At 40.3% G+C, this 15,161-nt stretch overlaps 1 protein-coding gene across 34 annotated transcripts in view; it reads left to right on the top strand.

Annotated features, from left to right (window-relative positions):
- Positions 1–15,161, top strand: part of CLASP1 (cytoplasmic linker associated protein 1) — a 248,687-nt gene that overhangs the window by 123,843 nt on the left and 109,683 nt on the right. For all 34 annotated transcript variants that reach the window (XM_088793701.1, XM_088793677.1, XM_088793690.1 and 31 more), the window contains exons 9-14: positions 7,132–7,284; positions 9,910–9,983; positions 10,987–11,079; positions 12,019–12,164; positions 13,032–13,167; positions 14,213–14,283. In XM_088793701.1, the coding sequence (XP_088649827.1) occupies positions 7,132–7,284; positions 9,910–9,983; positions 10,987–11,079; positions 12,019–12,164; positions 13,032–13,167; positions 14,213–14,283 (673 nt within the window). The remainder of the gene's footprint in view (positions 1–7,131; positions 7,285–9,909; positions 9,984–10,986; positions 11,080–12,018; positions 12,165–13,031; positions 13,168–14,212; positions 14,284–15,161) is intronic.

Raw genomic sequence — 15,161 nt, forward strand, 5'->3', positions numbered from 1 at the left:
AGCAGTTTTTGTGCATGTGTGTATATGATGATATGGTTTATGAATGCATTAAAGTTTAGAAATGCTTATGTATCAGTGTTAGCAGTTTAATTGGCAGGGGGGTTGTGATTGCTTATAGGAGAACTTTAAGTTTTGATTTTAAAATAGGCATAGTTTATCAGAAAAAAGAATAAAGATATTTTTGTGTGGCGGGAAATCAGGAAGGTTAAAAAATAATTAAGGTAGTAATTACCTTTTTTGATTTGCCCTCAGGTATTTTCATAGCCTTGTTTGACTATTATCTAATTAAATATTATACATTTTTAAAAGTAATAAAGCTTCTAAAAATGGCCCATGAAGAATAGTTTGCATCCATCCACAACCTCTGCTTGCCTTCATGGGGACTGCCAGAAGTTGTGTTTGGATGCTCATGAGGTGTTGGCCTGCTCTGTTATAGGTGTTAGGAGTACCAGGGAGAAAGTGAGACGACAGATTTGGGGATATTGACGATGCTGATGACGCTCTAGTCGCTAGGCTGCTGGGTGTCTTGCTGCCTTGGAGGAGGGCTCCAGTGACAGAGAGCGGTGACTGACAGCCTGCCTGCAGTCTCAGTGTCCACAAGGTGAACCGGATCTAGTGAAGCAGACAGTTCGTGAGCTTGGGCTTCCACTGCTCAGAGCCTGCCTCAGGAGAGAAGAGAGAAGCTTTGCGGTTTGGGTTCTGCCTTCCTGGCGGGTGGACAATGAAACAGACATTTCTTAGTTTCTGTGACATTTCGTTGGTCCTCATAGATGAGTGTGTGTGTGAATTTCCTTAATGGTCAGTGTAATCCAAAGCTTGTAATTCCAAGTTTCAGGCACCAAACTTGAAGTCTATCTGGAGACTGACCTGTTTTTCTGCTCTCTCATACCCAAACCTATAGTCACAGGGGTACACGGTGCTCTTTCTGACGATTTTGAGCCATAGGATACGTCTGTGGTTTGTTGCTTTGTATTTTCCCTTCTCCAGCCTGATGAAAGTTCCCTTCTGAGGCAGCTGGGGCCTTAGGGATTTCCGAAGCTGAGTCAAGTGAGGCTGACGAAGGGCTGCTTCTGGCTTCCCCGTGCCAGCCCGGGTCATTCTCCAGCCCCCACCTACCATCTTGATCACAGTTCTTGTTCAAGACAAGTTCACAGGCTTGTTCAGCTTTCAGAATTCTGCTGCTTTCCTGTGAGTCCACGGATGACTGTTTGCACTCTAGCTTTCTAATTTTTTTTCCAAAGGGCCCTGTCTTTCTGTATTTTAAAAATCTCTTTGTATCAGTAGTCCTTTTTGGACTACTGCTATTTTGCTGCGATTTTTCATTTTACTTGCCTGCTAACTGGGTTGCTAGGAGCGGGGTGTTTAAGTTGGATGGAAATTACAGTGTTGCTCTGTAGAAATTCACGAGTCATTTTTAAATGTCTTGTCCCAATGCTGAAAGGAGCAGTGGAGCTCAGGTGATTTTTTTTTAAGGATTAAAGAAGGTGATGGTGGCTGAGACCTGAAGGCTCCAGTGACCTGATTGCAGGTTTGTATCCCAGGCCGTCACATGAGAGACGTGACTCTCAGATGGCAGTCTGCAGTGGTGACTGGAGAGAGAATTAATTATTTCTTTGGGCTCAGGGAGAACTTATCCCTCTGTAAGACTATTTTCTGGGTAACATATGTTGTCTTAGTGTGTGAAAAATCTTAACGTAACAGCACAAGCTTATATAGCTAAAAATACTCATTTTCACACATGTTTTTGCCTTAGTGAAAGTTCTAGAAAAAAAAGGCTATATGCTAACAAATGTCTGCTTAAGCTGAAAAGCCTAAAGAAAGCGGGCATTTAAGTGACCCGTAGCATTCACTATGGATTACTTTGGTTGAGAAATACTGAAATGTATTAGAAGCTGCAGCTGGGGCTGTCCTGGACTGGATTCAGAGTGGATCCTCTCTGCTCACTGTGCACTTGTGAATAGAGCTTATTTGTCCAGTTAAGGAATGAATGGCACCTTTTACGTAAGAGAATGTCCCAGTTAACTGAAACTAGGCACCTTTCTGAGGGCCTAACCTCCTTTATAATTTGCTTTTAATTTCTGGGTGTCCAAAAAGCTGGGAAACATAGGGTAAACTTACTTTTAAATAGTGTATTCGTTTTCAAATAATAGGTCCAATTGGCTCTTATCCTCCAAACACCTTTTCAGGCGAAGTATCTCTAAATTTAAAGCAGTGCGTCCAACTGGTAATGTGGAAAACGAATATGGTACATTGTTTTTCCTGTTCCGCTAAATTCCCAATTCAGATAGAAAATATGAATTGCTTTCTTCATTACTCCACAGAAAAATACGCATGAAAAGAACTGAATCTTGATGGTGCACGGTAGCAGTTTCGAGCATCTGCTGTTGTGCGGTTAAGTTGTATGAATGGGATCTGAACTCTGTACTGGCCCTGGCATCCTAAGCAGTTTGGGTTTGGGGGTTTTTCTGTGTTTGTTTGCTTTTTGTACTTTCTGTTTAGCTCTCAGGCTTTCATCTGTCACGTCTCATTAGCATGACTGAGCTTAACTCCTGAATTTCCCCTTCTTACTATTCCTATATTTGTTTCTTCTAATTTGGTTTGGAAATCAGGTAAGTAAGCCTGTTAGAATCAAGAGAAGTTTCCAAAGGGTCAGTAAAAGGACTGAGTGGGACTATCAGAGTTCTGTTCTTAAAACCCTGCACGGGCTGCTCAGTGGACCTTTCCCCCTTCCCTTCCTTGGGAGGTGTTTCCATACAGGAACTGGAGATGAAGCATGTGCGTTCCCACGCAGTACACGATTATGTGACATCTTCAGTAAATGTAGACACGTTATAGTTAACTTTTAAAAATATGAACTCTTCGAGGACAGAATCTGAACCATTTCCATTTTCTTCATGCTTTCCCAGTTTTCTGTGTGGCGTCCTATACAGCAACACATGTCCTACTGGCACCACATCCACGTGCCAACATGTACGTCCTTTCTCTGACCACCAGGTTATCTGTCTGCAACATGGGAACATAAAGAGTGGACACTAAATGTTGAGTGTTTCATTTTTGCTTTAAACAGTTATCTTTTACAGTAATTAAAATACAAGGAGAAAGTCTTAATATTTGTTCACATATTTACTATCTCTGATGTGCTTCATTTCTTTATATAAATCCTGTTTTCCATTTCGTATCATTTTCTTTTTGCATGAGGATCTTTTAACATTTCTTGGAGTGTGGGTAGGTCTGCTGGTGATGAATTCTTCTTTTGTTTGTCTGAATAAGTTATCTAGCCTTTATCCTTAAAAGATATTTTTACCGGATATAGAATTCTAGGTTAATACTTTTCACCATTTTCAAGATGTCATTTTCTTGTCTTCTGGTGCACGTGGTTTCTGATAAAGCCTGCTGTCATTTGTTCCTGACAAATGTGTCTTTTCCCCCCTGGTTCCGGTTGGGAGTAGTTTCCTGCTGGGAATGTTAGATGGCTTGGTATCAGCCCACTGGTCTCTGAGACTCTATTCCTCTTATTTTTACAGCCCCCTCCCCCTGCTTTTTTGGACTCTATGCTTAATTTTAGTTAAATCTTATTACTATGTGTTTATATTCCTTGATTTTTTTCTTCCTCTGTAGTTTCTAATCTGTTTCTAATCTCATTGAGTGAAATTTTCATTTCGGGTACTGTGTTTTCTTAATTTCTAGAAGTTCCATTTGGTCCTTTTTTTAAAAAAAAAAAATCCTTCCTTTCCTTTCATTGTGTCTGTGTGTTCCTTTAATACTGGAACATAGTTATAGTAGTTTTTAATGTTCTCATCTGTTGGTGTCATCATCTCTGTCATTACTGTTTTCTGATTTTTTTCCCCTCCAGATTATGGGCCACATTTTCCTGCTTCTCATCATGTTTATGAAATTTTCATGTTTATGAAATTAAGATGCTGTGTATTGTGAATGTTACATTGTTGAGTGTCTGCATTTTGTTAACATTCCTTTAAAGAACATTTCGCTTTGTTTAGGTAAAGCAGCTAATTAAGTTCCTTGCAGATCTGTCTAATCCCCTTGGGGCCTGTTTTTAAACTCTGATCAGGCAGGTGTAGCGTGGAATTCACTCCAGAAATGGTTCCGTTCTGAGGCCTGCCGTGGGAGGTGGGTTGGGGGGGTCGGGGGTGGGGGGGTCGTCACTGCTGAGAGCCTCCAGTGAGTCACTGCCAACACTGGTGCTTGAACATCTTCCTTCCGACTTTGTATAAACTTTGGGAGGCAGTTTATAGTTTCCTGGCCATTTTTTGCCTTGCCTTGTGTCCTTTCACTCACGTGTGTGTGGCCTAGAACTTAGCACATCTTGTTCTGGGTAGCTTCCTCTCTTCTCTCACTCTGCCCTGTGACTTCCAGCCGCCTCAGCTTCCCTGAACTCTGAGCTGCATTTTCTCAAGGCTTCCAAGTTCAATTTGGGTTCCCCTTCCCTGTACTCGGTGGCCTGGAAATTGTCTCCAGGCAGAAAGTAGGGGTGGTTGTATAGGTCATCTGGTTTGTTTTTCTGCTGTCAGGGACCCAGCTCTGCACTGCCTGTTGTCCTGTCTGAAAGTGGTGGTTTTACATATTCGGTCTGGTTTCAGCTATTTACTGGAAGAGATGACGTCTGGTCCTTGCCAATCCATCATTGCTGCAAGCAGAAGTCCCAAGAAACTGGTCCATTGAAAGTAATTCAGTAACTGAATGCAACTCCAAATGGCATGCCTGCGTGTTAGAAAGACAGTCCCAGTGGATTTTGAGTGACATGTAATAGTGTCCTCATTTCCCCCGTTCATTACTTACCTTTCCCACTGACTGGAGCTGTTGCTGTTCTGGGAGGGATGATGGTTGCCGTTCTTCAGCATGGTCGCACAGTGACAGTGTTTCCCGTGCTGTGAGCTCCCCTGAGGGCAGATCAGCCCAGTGTGTCCTCCTCCCTGTGATGCTGTCAGTGCTCAGTGGGTGGCCTCTCCTTTGGGGTGTTCCTGACCTTTACCTCAGGCTTCATTTTACTCTTGGAAAGGGCCGTATTAATGTGCTCTGCAGTTTGAGTCACCTTTTCAACCCACATGGGAAATCTATGTTAATTACCACTGAATATCTGAATTTATAAGAAGTTGATGCGTGGATTGAAAGAACCATCGGTGAAACAGCATAAGCATAGCCTCGATCCCGTGATCTGGGAAATTTAAAGGCATGTGGAAGGAAGGTAATTTGCACAAGGATACGCATTTGCAGGGATGTGTTTCCCCACCTTGATGGTGACTAATAGAAGCCCTGTACTTTGAAGTGGCTTGTTGGTGAGCTGTAAGGACCAGCAGAGTCCCGAGTCCGCACTAGCCTTGGCTGTTGGTAGTTCAGCTAAAAAGCAGCTAGATCACGAAAAACACGTTGTTATTTGTATCTGTTATGAGGGGACACAGTTATTCACTCCCAACTTACTGGTAAAGGTCTAAGGCCCTTTTTCAGAAATCTTGACTATCTCCAGCGATAGATGTTAGTTTTCTTTTGCTGTTTTTAGTTACTCTGGAGCTCTTAGCTCACCCTCCCGAGTGACTGGCGCCTGCTCTGTGAGCCTTTGGCACTCTGCACAGTACACGGTGATGGCTTTATTTTGTTATCAGAATGTTGCGTATAAACATGTTGGTTTTTTAAAAGCCCAAATATGGTTTTTCTTTTTAATTTTCAATGCAACCCGAGGAATATTGATTGGACCCACTGCAGCTTAGAAAATTTAGATGTTAATGAACTTATTAAAAGTTGTTCAACCTCATTAAAAGAGAAGTGTAACATTGAAGAAGCAGCTTTTTTTTTTCACCTGTGAAATTTTGGTCGAACATTAAAAATGGTAATCAGTCTTGGCAAGAGTGTGGCAAAATGGGCACTTCTTTGACCTTCTAGGAAAAATATATATTTCTATTATTACTGAACCAAAGTTTGGGTGCCCGACACTTTGAAAAACCAAAACTCAATGTCAGAATTTGGAGTAAGAAAAGGTTTCTTGATCGGGAAGGTGCCAGCTGCGGAGATGGGAGACCTAATGGGGCTTCACATTCATCTTGCTCGCTGGACGAGGTTAAGGGCTTTTAGAAGGTTGAGGGGGACACATATGCAGACGTGCTGGTGGGGCAAGTTGATGAACTTGCCCATTAACGATGAAGGGACGTCAGCACCAGATCTTCCTGGATAGCAGATCCTTGGCTTCTGAAAGGGTTCCGGTGTCCAAGTTCCAGTTATGTCCCGGTCCTTTGAGGGTTTGTGTGTGTGTGTGTGTGTGTGTGTGTGTGTGTGTGTGTGTCTGTGTGTGTTGGTGGGTGGGTGGCTGGGTGGGGGCGGTGAAGACTTTGGTTCCGGGTGCAGCTGGAGGTCAGAGTTCTCTCCTCCGTGCATGCTTTGGCTGCTTGACTTGCGGTTTGGTCTCTTTTCTCTGAAAGACAACTCAGTGTCTCGTCAAACAGGATAGGACCATTTCGAGGTTCTGTAGCTACCATATGACCTTTCTGAAGATAAGTTTGGTATAGTATACATCAAACACCTTTATACTCTTTGACTCAGTAGTATTGTTTCTAGGGATGTTTTTTCTTAAAATGGTGAGAAAGTCAAACAAAAATGCAAGTGTTTGTTACAGTATTATTTCTAACGGAGTATTAGAACCACCCTAAACATCATGAAAGTGTTTCAGTGTTGGCATTTTGTGGTTACAAAGTACCATGCAACCATTAAAAGGTCTTTATGAAAAATATTTTATCATGTTGAAATAAGAAGTATTCCAAAGTGATATACAATACATATAGGCTTATGTCAGCTATTAGGTTGGTGCAAAAGTAATGGCGTTTTTTTTTTTTTTAATTTTTAACCTTGTAAACTGCAATTACTTTTGCACCAACCTATATTAAAAAATGTATGAAAGCATGGTTAGAAATATGCCAAAATGGTAAAGTAACTTTCTAGCTGGTTTTGTGAGAGATAATTTGATGTTTGTAGCTGCAATCTGGACTTACCTAAGGCCTTGAAAGACACTGGACTGGCACCTCAGATTCCAAGGGGAGGCAGACCATTCATCTCTAAGGTAGTTGCTTTAAGTTCAGGTGAAAAAGTCCTTTTTTTAAAGCAATCATGTCTGTGCTTACTCTTCAGATAAAAATTTTGATGATGAAGATTCTGTGGATGGTAACAGACCTTCCTCTGCCAGTTCTACATCATCTAAAGCTCCATCAGGCTCACGGAGAAATGTTGGAATGGGGACCACCCGCAGGCTCGGCTCCTCCACCCTTGGATCCAAGCCTTCAGGTAAGACCAAGCCCTGTGTGGTGCTGTGGGGGCAGCTGTGCAAACTTTTAAAACTAGACATGCATGGTACATGCCTCCTGTGTCCTTCAGAAGTGGAGTAATCCCATTTGCAATATGTTTCTGCTGGCTGTTCTTTAATTAAATTAGTACTGTGCTGTCCATGCTGATAAGCTGCTGGGGTGTCAGTCAGAGCTGCTGTGTGGCCACATTTTGGTGAGCAGAGCCTGTAGGAGCATGAAGCCCACACAGAGGAAAGCATAGCTAAGAGACAGGAAGAGTAGAGTGCGCCCTGATGGCATTTGGTATTGGGATCCGGCAATGCCTGAAACTACCATGGGGCTTTTTAAGCCATTTTTATTGATTAAGACTGAGACCAGCCACAAGAAACATTGTACCTCTGTCTTTAAAATGTATTTTGTTCCTACAAGTAGCATTATTCCTTGTGAGACTATTATGGATATTGAGGAGGGATTAGTTCCCTGAGGCTTTGAAAATTGATTTACAAAGATTTCCTCCCTGAATCCCTCCTCTTCATTCCCCCCATTTAGACAATTTGAGTCCTTGTTATATACAACTTTCATTTTCCTGCCACATTTTAAATTTGCATGCAAATTTCTTATTTTTTACTTCAAAAATAGCATGTAGCCGCTGCTTTTAGAACATGCTCACTATTAGAATTGGGCTTTTGAGCTCCGCTGGAGTAAGGATTAGCATTAGAATGCCCTCTCCTTCTGCTGGTCTGTTACGCTTCGGAACTGGCCAGAATGCTGCTGGCTTGACTGGATCAGCTTGCTGCCACCTCGGTGTCTCTGCCACCAGTGTCTCTGTGTTAAAGAAGCCGTACTGATGGCAGAGAGTGACGTTCACATCAGAGATGGCAGAAGGATAAGTTATGCTTGTTTCTTACTCTGTTCTCCTCTTAGTTCTTTCTCATCTTTTTGTGGGGGGCATTTAAATAATTTGTTGTCGTTGTTATTGAGCTTCAATTCACAGAGCATAAAATCAACCGTTTTAAAGCTAACAATTCAGCGGCACTTAGTACATTCGGTGTTGTGCACCCACCACCTCTGTCTAATTCCAAAATGTTTTCATCACTCCAAAAGAAAGCCCATACCATTTATACAGTTGCTCCCCATTTCTTCCTTCCCCCCTGGCCATCACCAATCTGCATTTTGTCTGTATGCACTTACCTATTCTAGACATTTCATAGAAATGGAATCATGCAGCATGTGCTCTTTTGTCTGGCTTCTTTCACTTGGCATAATGTTTTTGAGGTTTATCTACGTTGTAGCATGTATCAGTACTTCATTCCTCTTATGGCTGAACATTCTAAACCTTTTTCTTGATCTACTCTTGGGTGGTATCAGTTCCACAAACAAAGCTTAGAAAATGTCTGTGTCCCCTGATCACTTCTTTTCCTTCCCACCCCTCACCCATACCCCTTCACAAATCCCACTGTGTAAATGATGCAGAGATACCAGCCCTGTCTTCCCCTTCAGCCCTCATCTCCTCTTCCATTTTGTATAACACCATTGCCATGAATTTTCTTGTTGGCTCCTTCTTGTCAGATTCCTTGGGCTCAGATTCTTTAGGGACTGTGGTTGGTCTTGGGGTCCTCTTCGGTATGTGGTTACATGGCACACTCAGTGCTTCCAGCACAGTGGAGGCTGTCAGGACCTGCCTGCTCCGTGGGATCGAGTCCTAACGCTAAGCCAGACACGTCACAGTGTGTTACTAGTGATTGTTGTAGTTAACTGGTAAATGCAGTGTGAGTGATTGTTTACTGCTACCAGGAGTTGTCTGTAAAGCCCTTTTCTATCTAGGTAGTCCATTTGGACACCAAGCACCAGAGAGCTCGTATGGCAAGAAGCTCTAGAAAAGCACTCCAACTGATCAGTGTAAATCACTAATGAGGCTTACGAGGGTGACCGTAGCACCAATTTTGAGACTTTTATTATGAAAAAAACACAAAAAACCCTGATAAAATGTCACAAGATTTCATGTGTGGAGTTCATATTGGCAAAAAGAAAAAAAAAAACTCTCTCCCAAATGATAGCAATTAACTTTTAAGTGTATAAAGCATCTTACAACACCTTTATGGGGGAAACTTGCTACTGAGGCATACATGAAAAATTGACACAGCTATCATGAATGAGTTCAAAGGAAATGGAAATGTTTTTAGACTAATATAAATTTGAAATGAAACTGTTAAATTCTCTAGAACTTATCTGAATATTTCACAAATTCGTTATATTAGATTTCTAACAATGATATAATCTGCTTTAGTCCCTGAAGAACTGAATTTTCTTTTATATTTGTTTATTAGTAATCTTTCAAAAGGTTTGCACATTAATAGAATATAAATCATCTAAATCCTCTAAAGCCTGTGCTGTGCTTCCTTAAGCTAGCGGTCTCTTTAAATGACTTTACGCTGAGGCCTATGACAGAGAATTACTATCCTTCACCTTGATATTAAAAGTCAGTAATGTTTGTCAGTCTACAACACTACATTTTTATTAAGCTTTTAAAAAAATAGTGACAAACTACCAAAATGTACTTTTTATCGTACATACTCAGATTCTCCCAATGCACATTGTTTACGTTTTAAAAATACGTCTTTTATAGCTACAAAAGAAGGAGCTGGAGCAGTTGATGAAGAGGATTTTATTAAAGCCTTTGATGATGTGCCTATGGTGCAGGTGAGTGAGGGCCGTGCGTTTGATGACAGGCAGGGCGTCCTCTTCAGATTTCATTTTCCAAATATGTGATCGTGAAGGTCCTCACTAGGTAAGGGATTCTAACTGTCAGGAGTACAGGAGAGCTGAGCGTGCAGTGCCTTTTACAGTGGAAAGGAAGAGCCACAGTACGGGCCCAGGATAATCTTCCAGCAGAACTAGAGAGAAGCTGCTTGCTCTAATCAGTTTGTGGGTCAGGTTACATAAAAAGAGAAAAAAGAAGGGGTTAGATTAGATGAGGGAACAAAGAAGCAAACTTATTTAGGGATGTTTCTTAGAAAAATTTGTAAATTTGAAGGATTTCGGTGTCTGAAAAGCTGTAAAGAATACTTTACAGAAGCTTAGTTTATACCATCTTGTTGCTTCACTTCAGTACCTAACAGATGAAGCAAAGATTATTGATAAAAGTTGGGGTACACTCACACATTTTAACTGCATTGTGCCTCAGTGTTGTGTTATTGACTGAGGCTAACAGTACGTTTCCTCGGTCTGCACTGATTGTCCATGCTCTGGATTCCGACAGCACTTAAAATCTCGGGCCTTCCCAGCATGCCTCCCTGTCTTAAGATGTGGGCTTAAACGAGAAAGTAGGTTTGAAAGTGATTAAAGTTAAACAAGTAAATGTGGGGCTATACAGAGTACTAAGAGTAATAAATGACTTGTGTATCACCAACAGTTCCCTAGGGTGCTTTTTTCTCTTTTGTATGTGAAATCATCTGTTAGGTTTATAGTAAAGCTGTATTTGAGGCAAGGTTATCCATAGAATCAGGTCTCTGTATTCACAATGGGTCAGAAGCTCATTCTAAGACAAATCTTTCTAGATGTTATCTCATACGTCCTCTGGAAAATGAAATGATTTATTTTATTATACTTACTAAATGCTCTCGACGTCACATAATTAAGAAATAATCTTTGTTGATTCTTTAAATTTTCTTATATGTTGATTGTAAATCAATTCTGCTTACAGATTTATTCCAGCCGAGACCTTGAGGAATCCATAAACAAGATTAGGGAAATACTCTCGGATGATAAGCATGATTGGGAGCAAAGAGTAAATGCTGTAAGCTGTTGACTTCATGTGATTACATTTTCATTAGATTTATTTATATATTCTAAATGCTTTGTTATGAAATTGGGGTACAGCTCTAATGAATTTTAAAGTGGTGAAATTTTTAAAATGTAAATTACTGCATTAACACTTTACCTTTTGGTAGAGTACCTCCCTTCTATTTCTACTTTTAAAACATGTCAACTTACACCTTTCTGTTTACCCTGTATTTTTAACAAAGACTGTGGAATGTCTGGTGATGCCCTCCACTTTCACCTTGGTAAAGATTTAAATCTGTGATTGTTGGCCAGTAAAGTGGCTTTTTCAGTGTGTGTTCCTCTGTTCCTTTCTTCGTCTCACATGCCATAAAGTTGTGTCCTGTCTATTTTTACACTTGATCTTAGCCAAAAGGCCCAGAAGCGATAAGTTCTATCTATTTTTAAAAGTAAAAGAATGAAAGTCAGTGGGCGGAACACTGAAGTGAGGGTGTGTCTGGAAAGCAGAGAGGTGGAAAATAGCTGTTTTATTCTATTTCAAGTACAGACAGCCTTACAGTAATGATAAAGTGGAAGATGTTTGATTCATTAAATAAATGGTGGTTAAAGTGGGGTGTGGGGGACGGTAAGCTTAGGGGAGGAGCTTTTTACAAGCTAAAGGAGGGTTTTAGCACAGAATGTACAAGTATACTGAATGGTTTCCAATTAAAAAATACACTTTGTAGAATTGTAACGTATTTATCACAGATACATTTCAAAAATTATTTGTTCTTATTTGTGATATGTAGATGTGTTCAGTATGTTACTAATAGTTGAGTGGCTGAATTCTGTTTGTAAAACTATTTGTATTTTGCTTAACTTTGATAATGATCTCTCATATTTGGTGGCTTCTATTGTTTTATATATTCTGTTTTAGAAATTGTTTTGTATATCTTAATTTTCTCTATCCCACTAGCTAAAAAAGATAAGATCTTTACTTTTGGCTGGTGCTGCTGAGTATGATAACTTCTTTCAACATTTGCGACTTTTGGATGCAGCCTTTAAACTATCAGCTAAGGACCTGCGGTCTCAGGTGGTGCGGGAGGCGTGTATCACGCTGGGGTAAGGATCGCAAAGCTCGGGATTCTGACACTTCTGAAAATAGCCGCAGCACAGGGCTTCAGAGATGCTCACTGCATCTGTCTGAGGGGTCTTTTCAGTGTCATTCTGACTAGTCCTCAGGACCCATTCCAGTTACACTTCTGTTAATACTTTTATAATATTTCTCGCCCAATTATGTGAAGTGTGACAGGTTTGAAACTTTATTCAGTGACTTAGCTCTGAAGCCTTTATTTTAAACCTTGAAGCAGTTGTTATTTATACTATGGAAAAAAATGAAATTTATAAACTCTGTTTCTTAGCCTCTTCATTAATTTTCCTCGCAGGATGTAACATGATTATGAGAATTTGTTTGTTTGTTTCTAGAAGAGTACTGAAGCTGTAAAGTTAAAGTTAAGGGCATGTGCTGCAGTAAAATTTTATCCTAGCTAAACTTGTATGACTGTTTGAAGCTGGAACTTCTGTGTTAGAAAGTATGTCTAACTATCAGAGAAACAGCAACATAAGGGGGTATTGAACTGTTTAAAAGTTTTAGCTGCTGCCACGTTTTGAAGCATGAGTATTTTATGTTAAAAATAAAAGGATGAGGGCCCTTTTTCATGTTTATGCTTTATTAGTGTAGGATCAATTTGTTTATTTTTTGCCCTTTTAAGATTAGTTAGTTGGAAATGACTTATTTTCAAAAAAGGAACAAACTCTTGGGCTAATGGATGTTTGCCACGTCCTCTACATGTCCATCGAAAGGATGTGACACCCTTGTCCTTTATCCCTAGATAACTTGAAATGAAGCTCCTAAAATGTTAAGAGGTTTATATGCTTCACTGTTTGCAAGAGACGTAACTACAGTCCAGTATTCATTTCTTATTGTAGGCATCTGTCATCAGTTCTGGGGAATAAGTTTGACCATGGAGCTGAAGCCATTATGCCAACAATCTTTAATTTAATTCCAAACAGTGCCAAAATTATGTCCACATCTGGTGTGGTAGCTGTTAGGTTAATCATTCGGGTAAGTATGTTTTGGGGCCATACATGGAATAAGCAACTGGTAAATGTTGGTGGTTGGTAAGCAGTATTTAGAGGCATTTTTCATTAGAGCGATCACATATAGTTGGAATCGTGTTGTACATACAGTATTGGCCCTTTTTCCCAATAATAGCATATGAGCCTTTTACATTCCGTAATGTGAATTATGGATATGGTATATAGTTACTGAGGTATTGATTGCCTCATCATTGCTTTTAAATATTTGAACATCTGCGTCTGCTTCTTGAGTTTCTGCTCTTCTTATGCCTCCAGATATCACTCCCATTCTTGCCTCCTCTCCTCAGTCGTTCCATTTTAGGTATTTGTGCTTGTGGTTTTGTTACTCACCCGTCATTGTTATTTAATTAATTGTAGGCAAGCACAGACACAAAATACTCTCTTCAATTAAGTTTGCTAAACATTTATTTAGATTTAAATAATTATCTGAATAATTTATGTATGAGTTTTCAGTAAAACCTAGTTCACAAAGTCTTAAATGAAACTTCTCCGTATCACCTCTCCCTGCCTTCAAGCCCCTTTTCCCAGAGGCAAGCCTTGTGACTGGGGCTGGATGACGCTAACGAACATCTACCCAGAATAGTCCTGATGATTGTGGGTTACTTACTTTGTATTCTTTTTAGTTCTTACTGTTTGCACTGCCTACTTCAAATTAAACCCAGTGCCATTATTGAACATTTTCACTGAAACGATATCAAAATAAGTTGGTCTGCTGACCCCCTTTGGACTCGCTCAGACCTCTGCTGCTCAGATAATTTAGACTTTGTACTAATGATTTGTTTTAATTTTAGACTTATTTACATACCATCATGTCTGTTTTGGCTCTGCAACTTTTGTCATGGCCTTTGGCAGCAATATCCAATGAAACTTTCCTTTTTGAACTCTGTGAAATTCTATTATGAATATATATGTATGTGTGTTAGGTAGGTTAGTAAGGAAGTGGTTGTCTCAGTTTTGTTTTATTACTGCATTTTCAAGTGTTCATCTCTGTTTTTTGTTCTTTCCCACAGCACACACACATCCCTAGGCTAATACCTGTCATAACAAGCAACTGTACCTCTAAATCTGTTGCAGTTAGAAGGTAAATTTTAAAACAGTTTCCTCATTAATTTTGAATTGTTTGAAACAAAACAAATTTCAGATTTCCCTCAATGGGAAAAAGTTTATTTGCCATGTTTAATATTACTTAAGATTGTTGTAATAAATGCTTTTGGATGAAGGATTATGATCTAAATAATCAGGAAAGTAAATTTGGATAACCGTGTGTGTGTGTGTGTGAGAGAGAGAGAGAGAGAGAGAGAGAGGAGAATGAATTAATGAATGAGTAGGTATGTAAGTTAATTGGGGATAGGCGAAGGAGGGGGAGGGAGGACCCCCTGTGCATTTTTTCCTGAGATAATCCCTTTACCTATATCATTGGTCTATCGCATCCTCTGAATGTGAAGACAGTGACAACGTGCAAGACAAAAACATTGTAAAGATTAATGGAAGTTATTTAATATTAGCTTAGGTAGGACGAGGTGTATGTCTGCATCTTCTGATAGTGACTTCTGGGATTCCCGAATTCTGACCAGTCACCTGCTTCTGCTTCACAGTTGTGGGAGATAAACCCTGCGGATACAACCTGGGTGGCTGTAGCTTTGTTCCTATGCCCCTGTCTTGTCATGTGTCCCGGTGAGCTCTCCTGGCCCACATGTGAGGAGTACGGGCTCTTCTTGCTGGAATTTATTATTTTTGACTGTTGAGTCACAGAGTCTTTTGAAAGTCTGTTCAGATCTCTGGCCCCTTTTCCCCGGAAAATGTAAATACACAGATTGGTTTTGTGTAGATTTTCAGGGACTTCATGGACACCACTGAAGCCTCTCAGTGACATTATCGGGAGCTTCACAGTGTACGTTAGTGCGCCGCAGCCTCTGGCCCCATCCCTGGAGTTCTGTGTCTTGGTCCGAGCCCAGTGAG

The sequence above is a fragment of the Rhinolophus sinicus genome, chromosome 17 (assembly GCF_057876585.1).
Source record: "Rhinolophus sinicus isolate RSI-liver-muscle chromosome 17, RSI-T2T, whole genome shotgun sequence".
Lineage (NCBI taxonomy): Eukaryota > Metazoa > Chordata > Mammalia > Chiroptera > Rhinolophidae > Rhinolophus > Rhinolophus sinicus.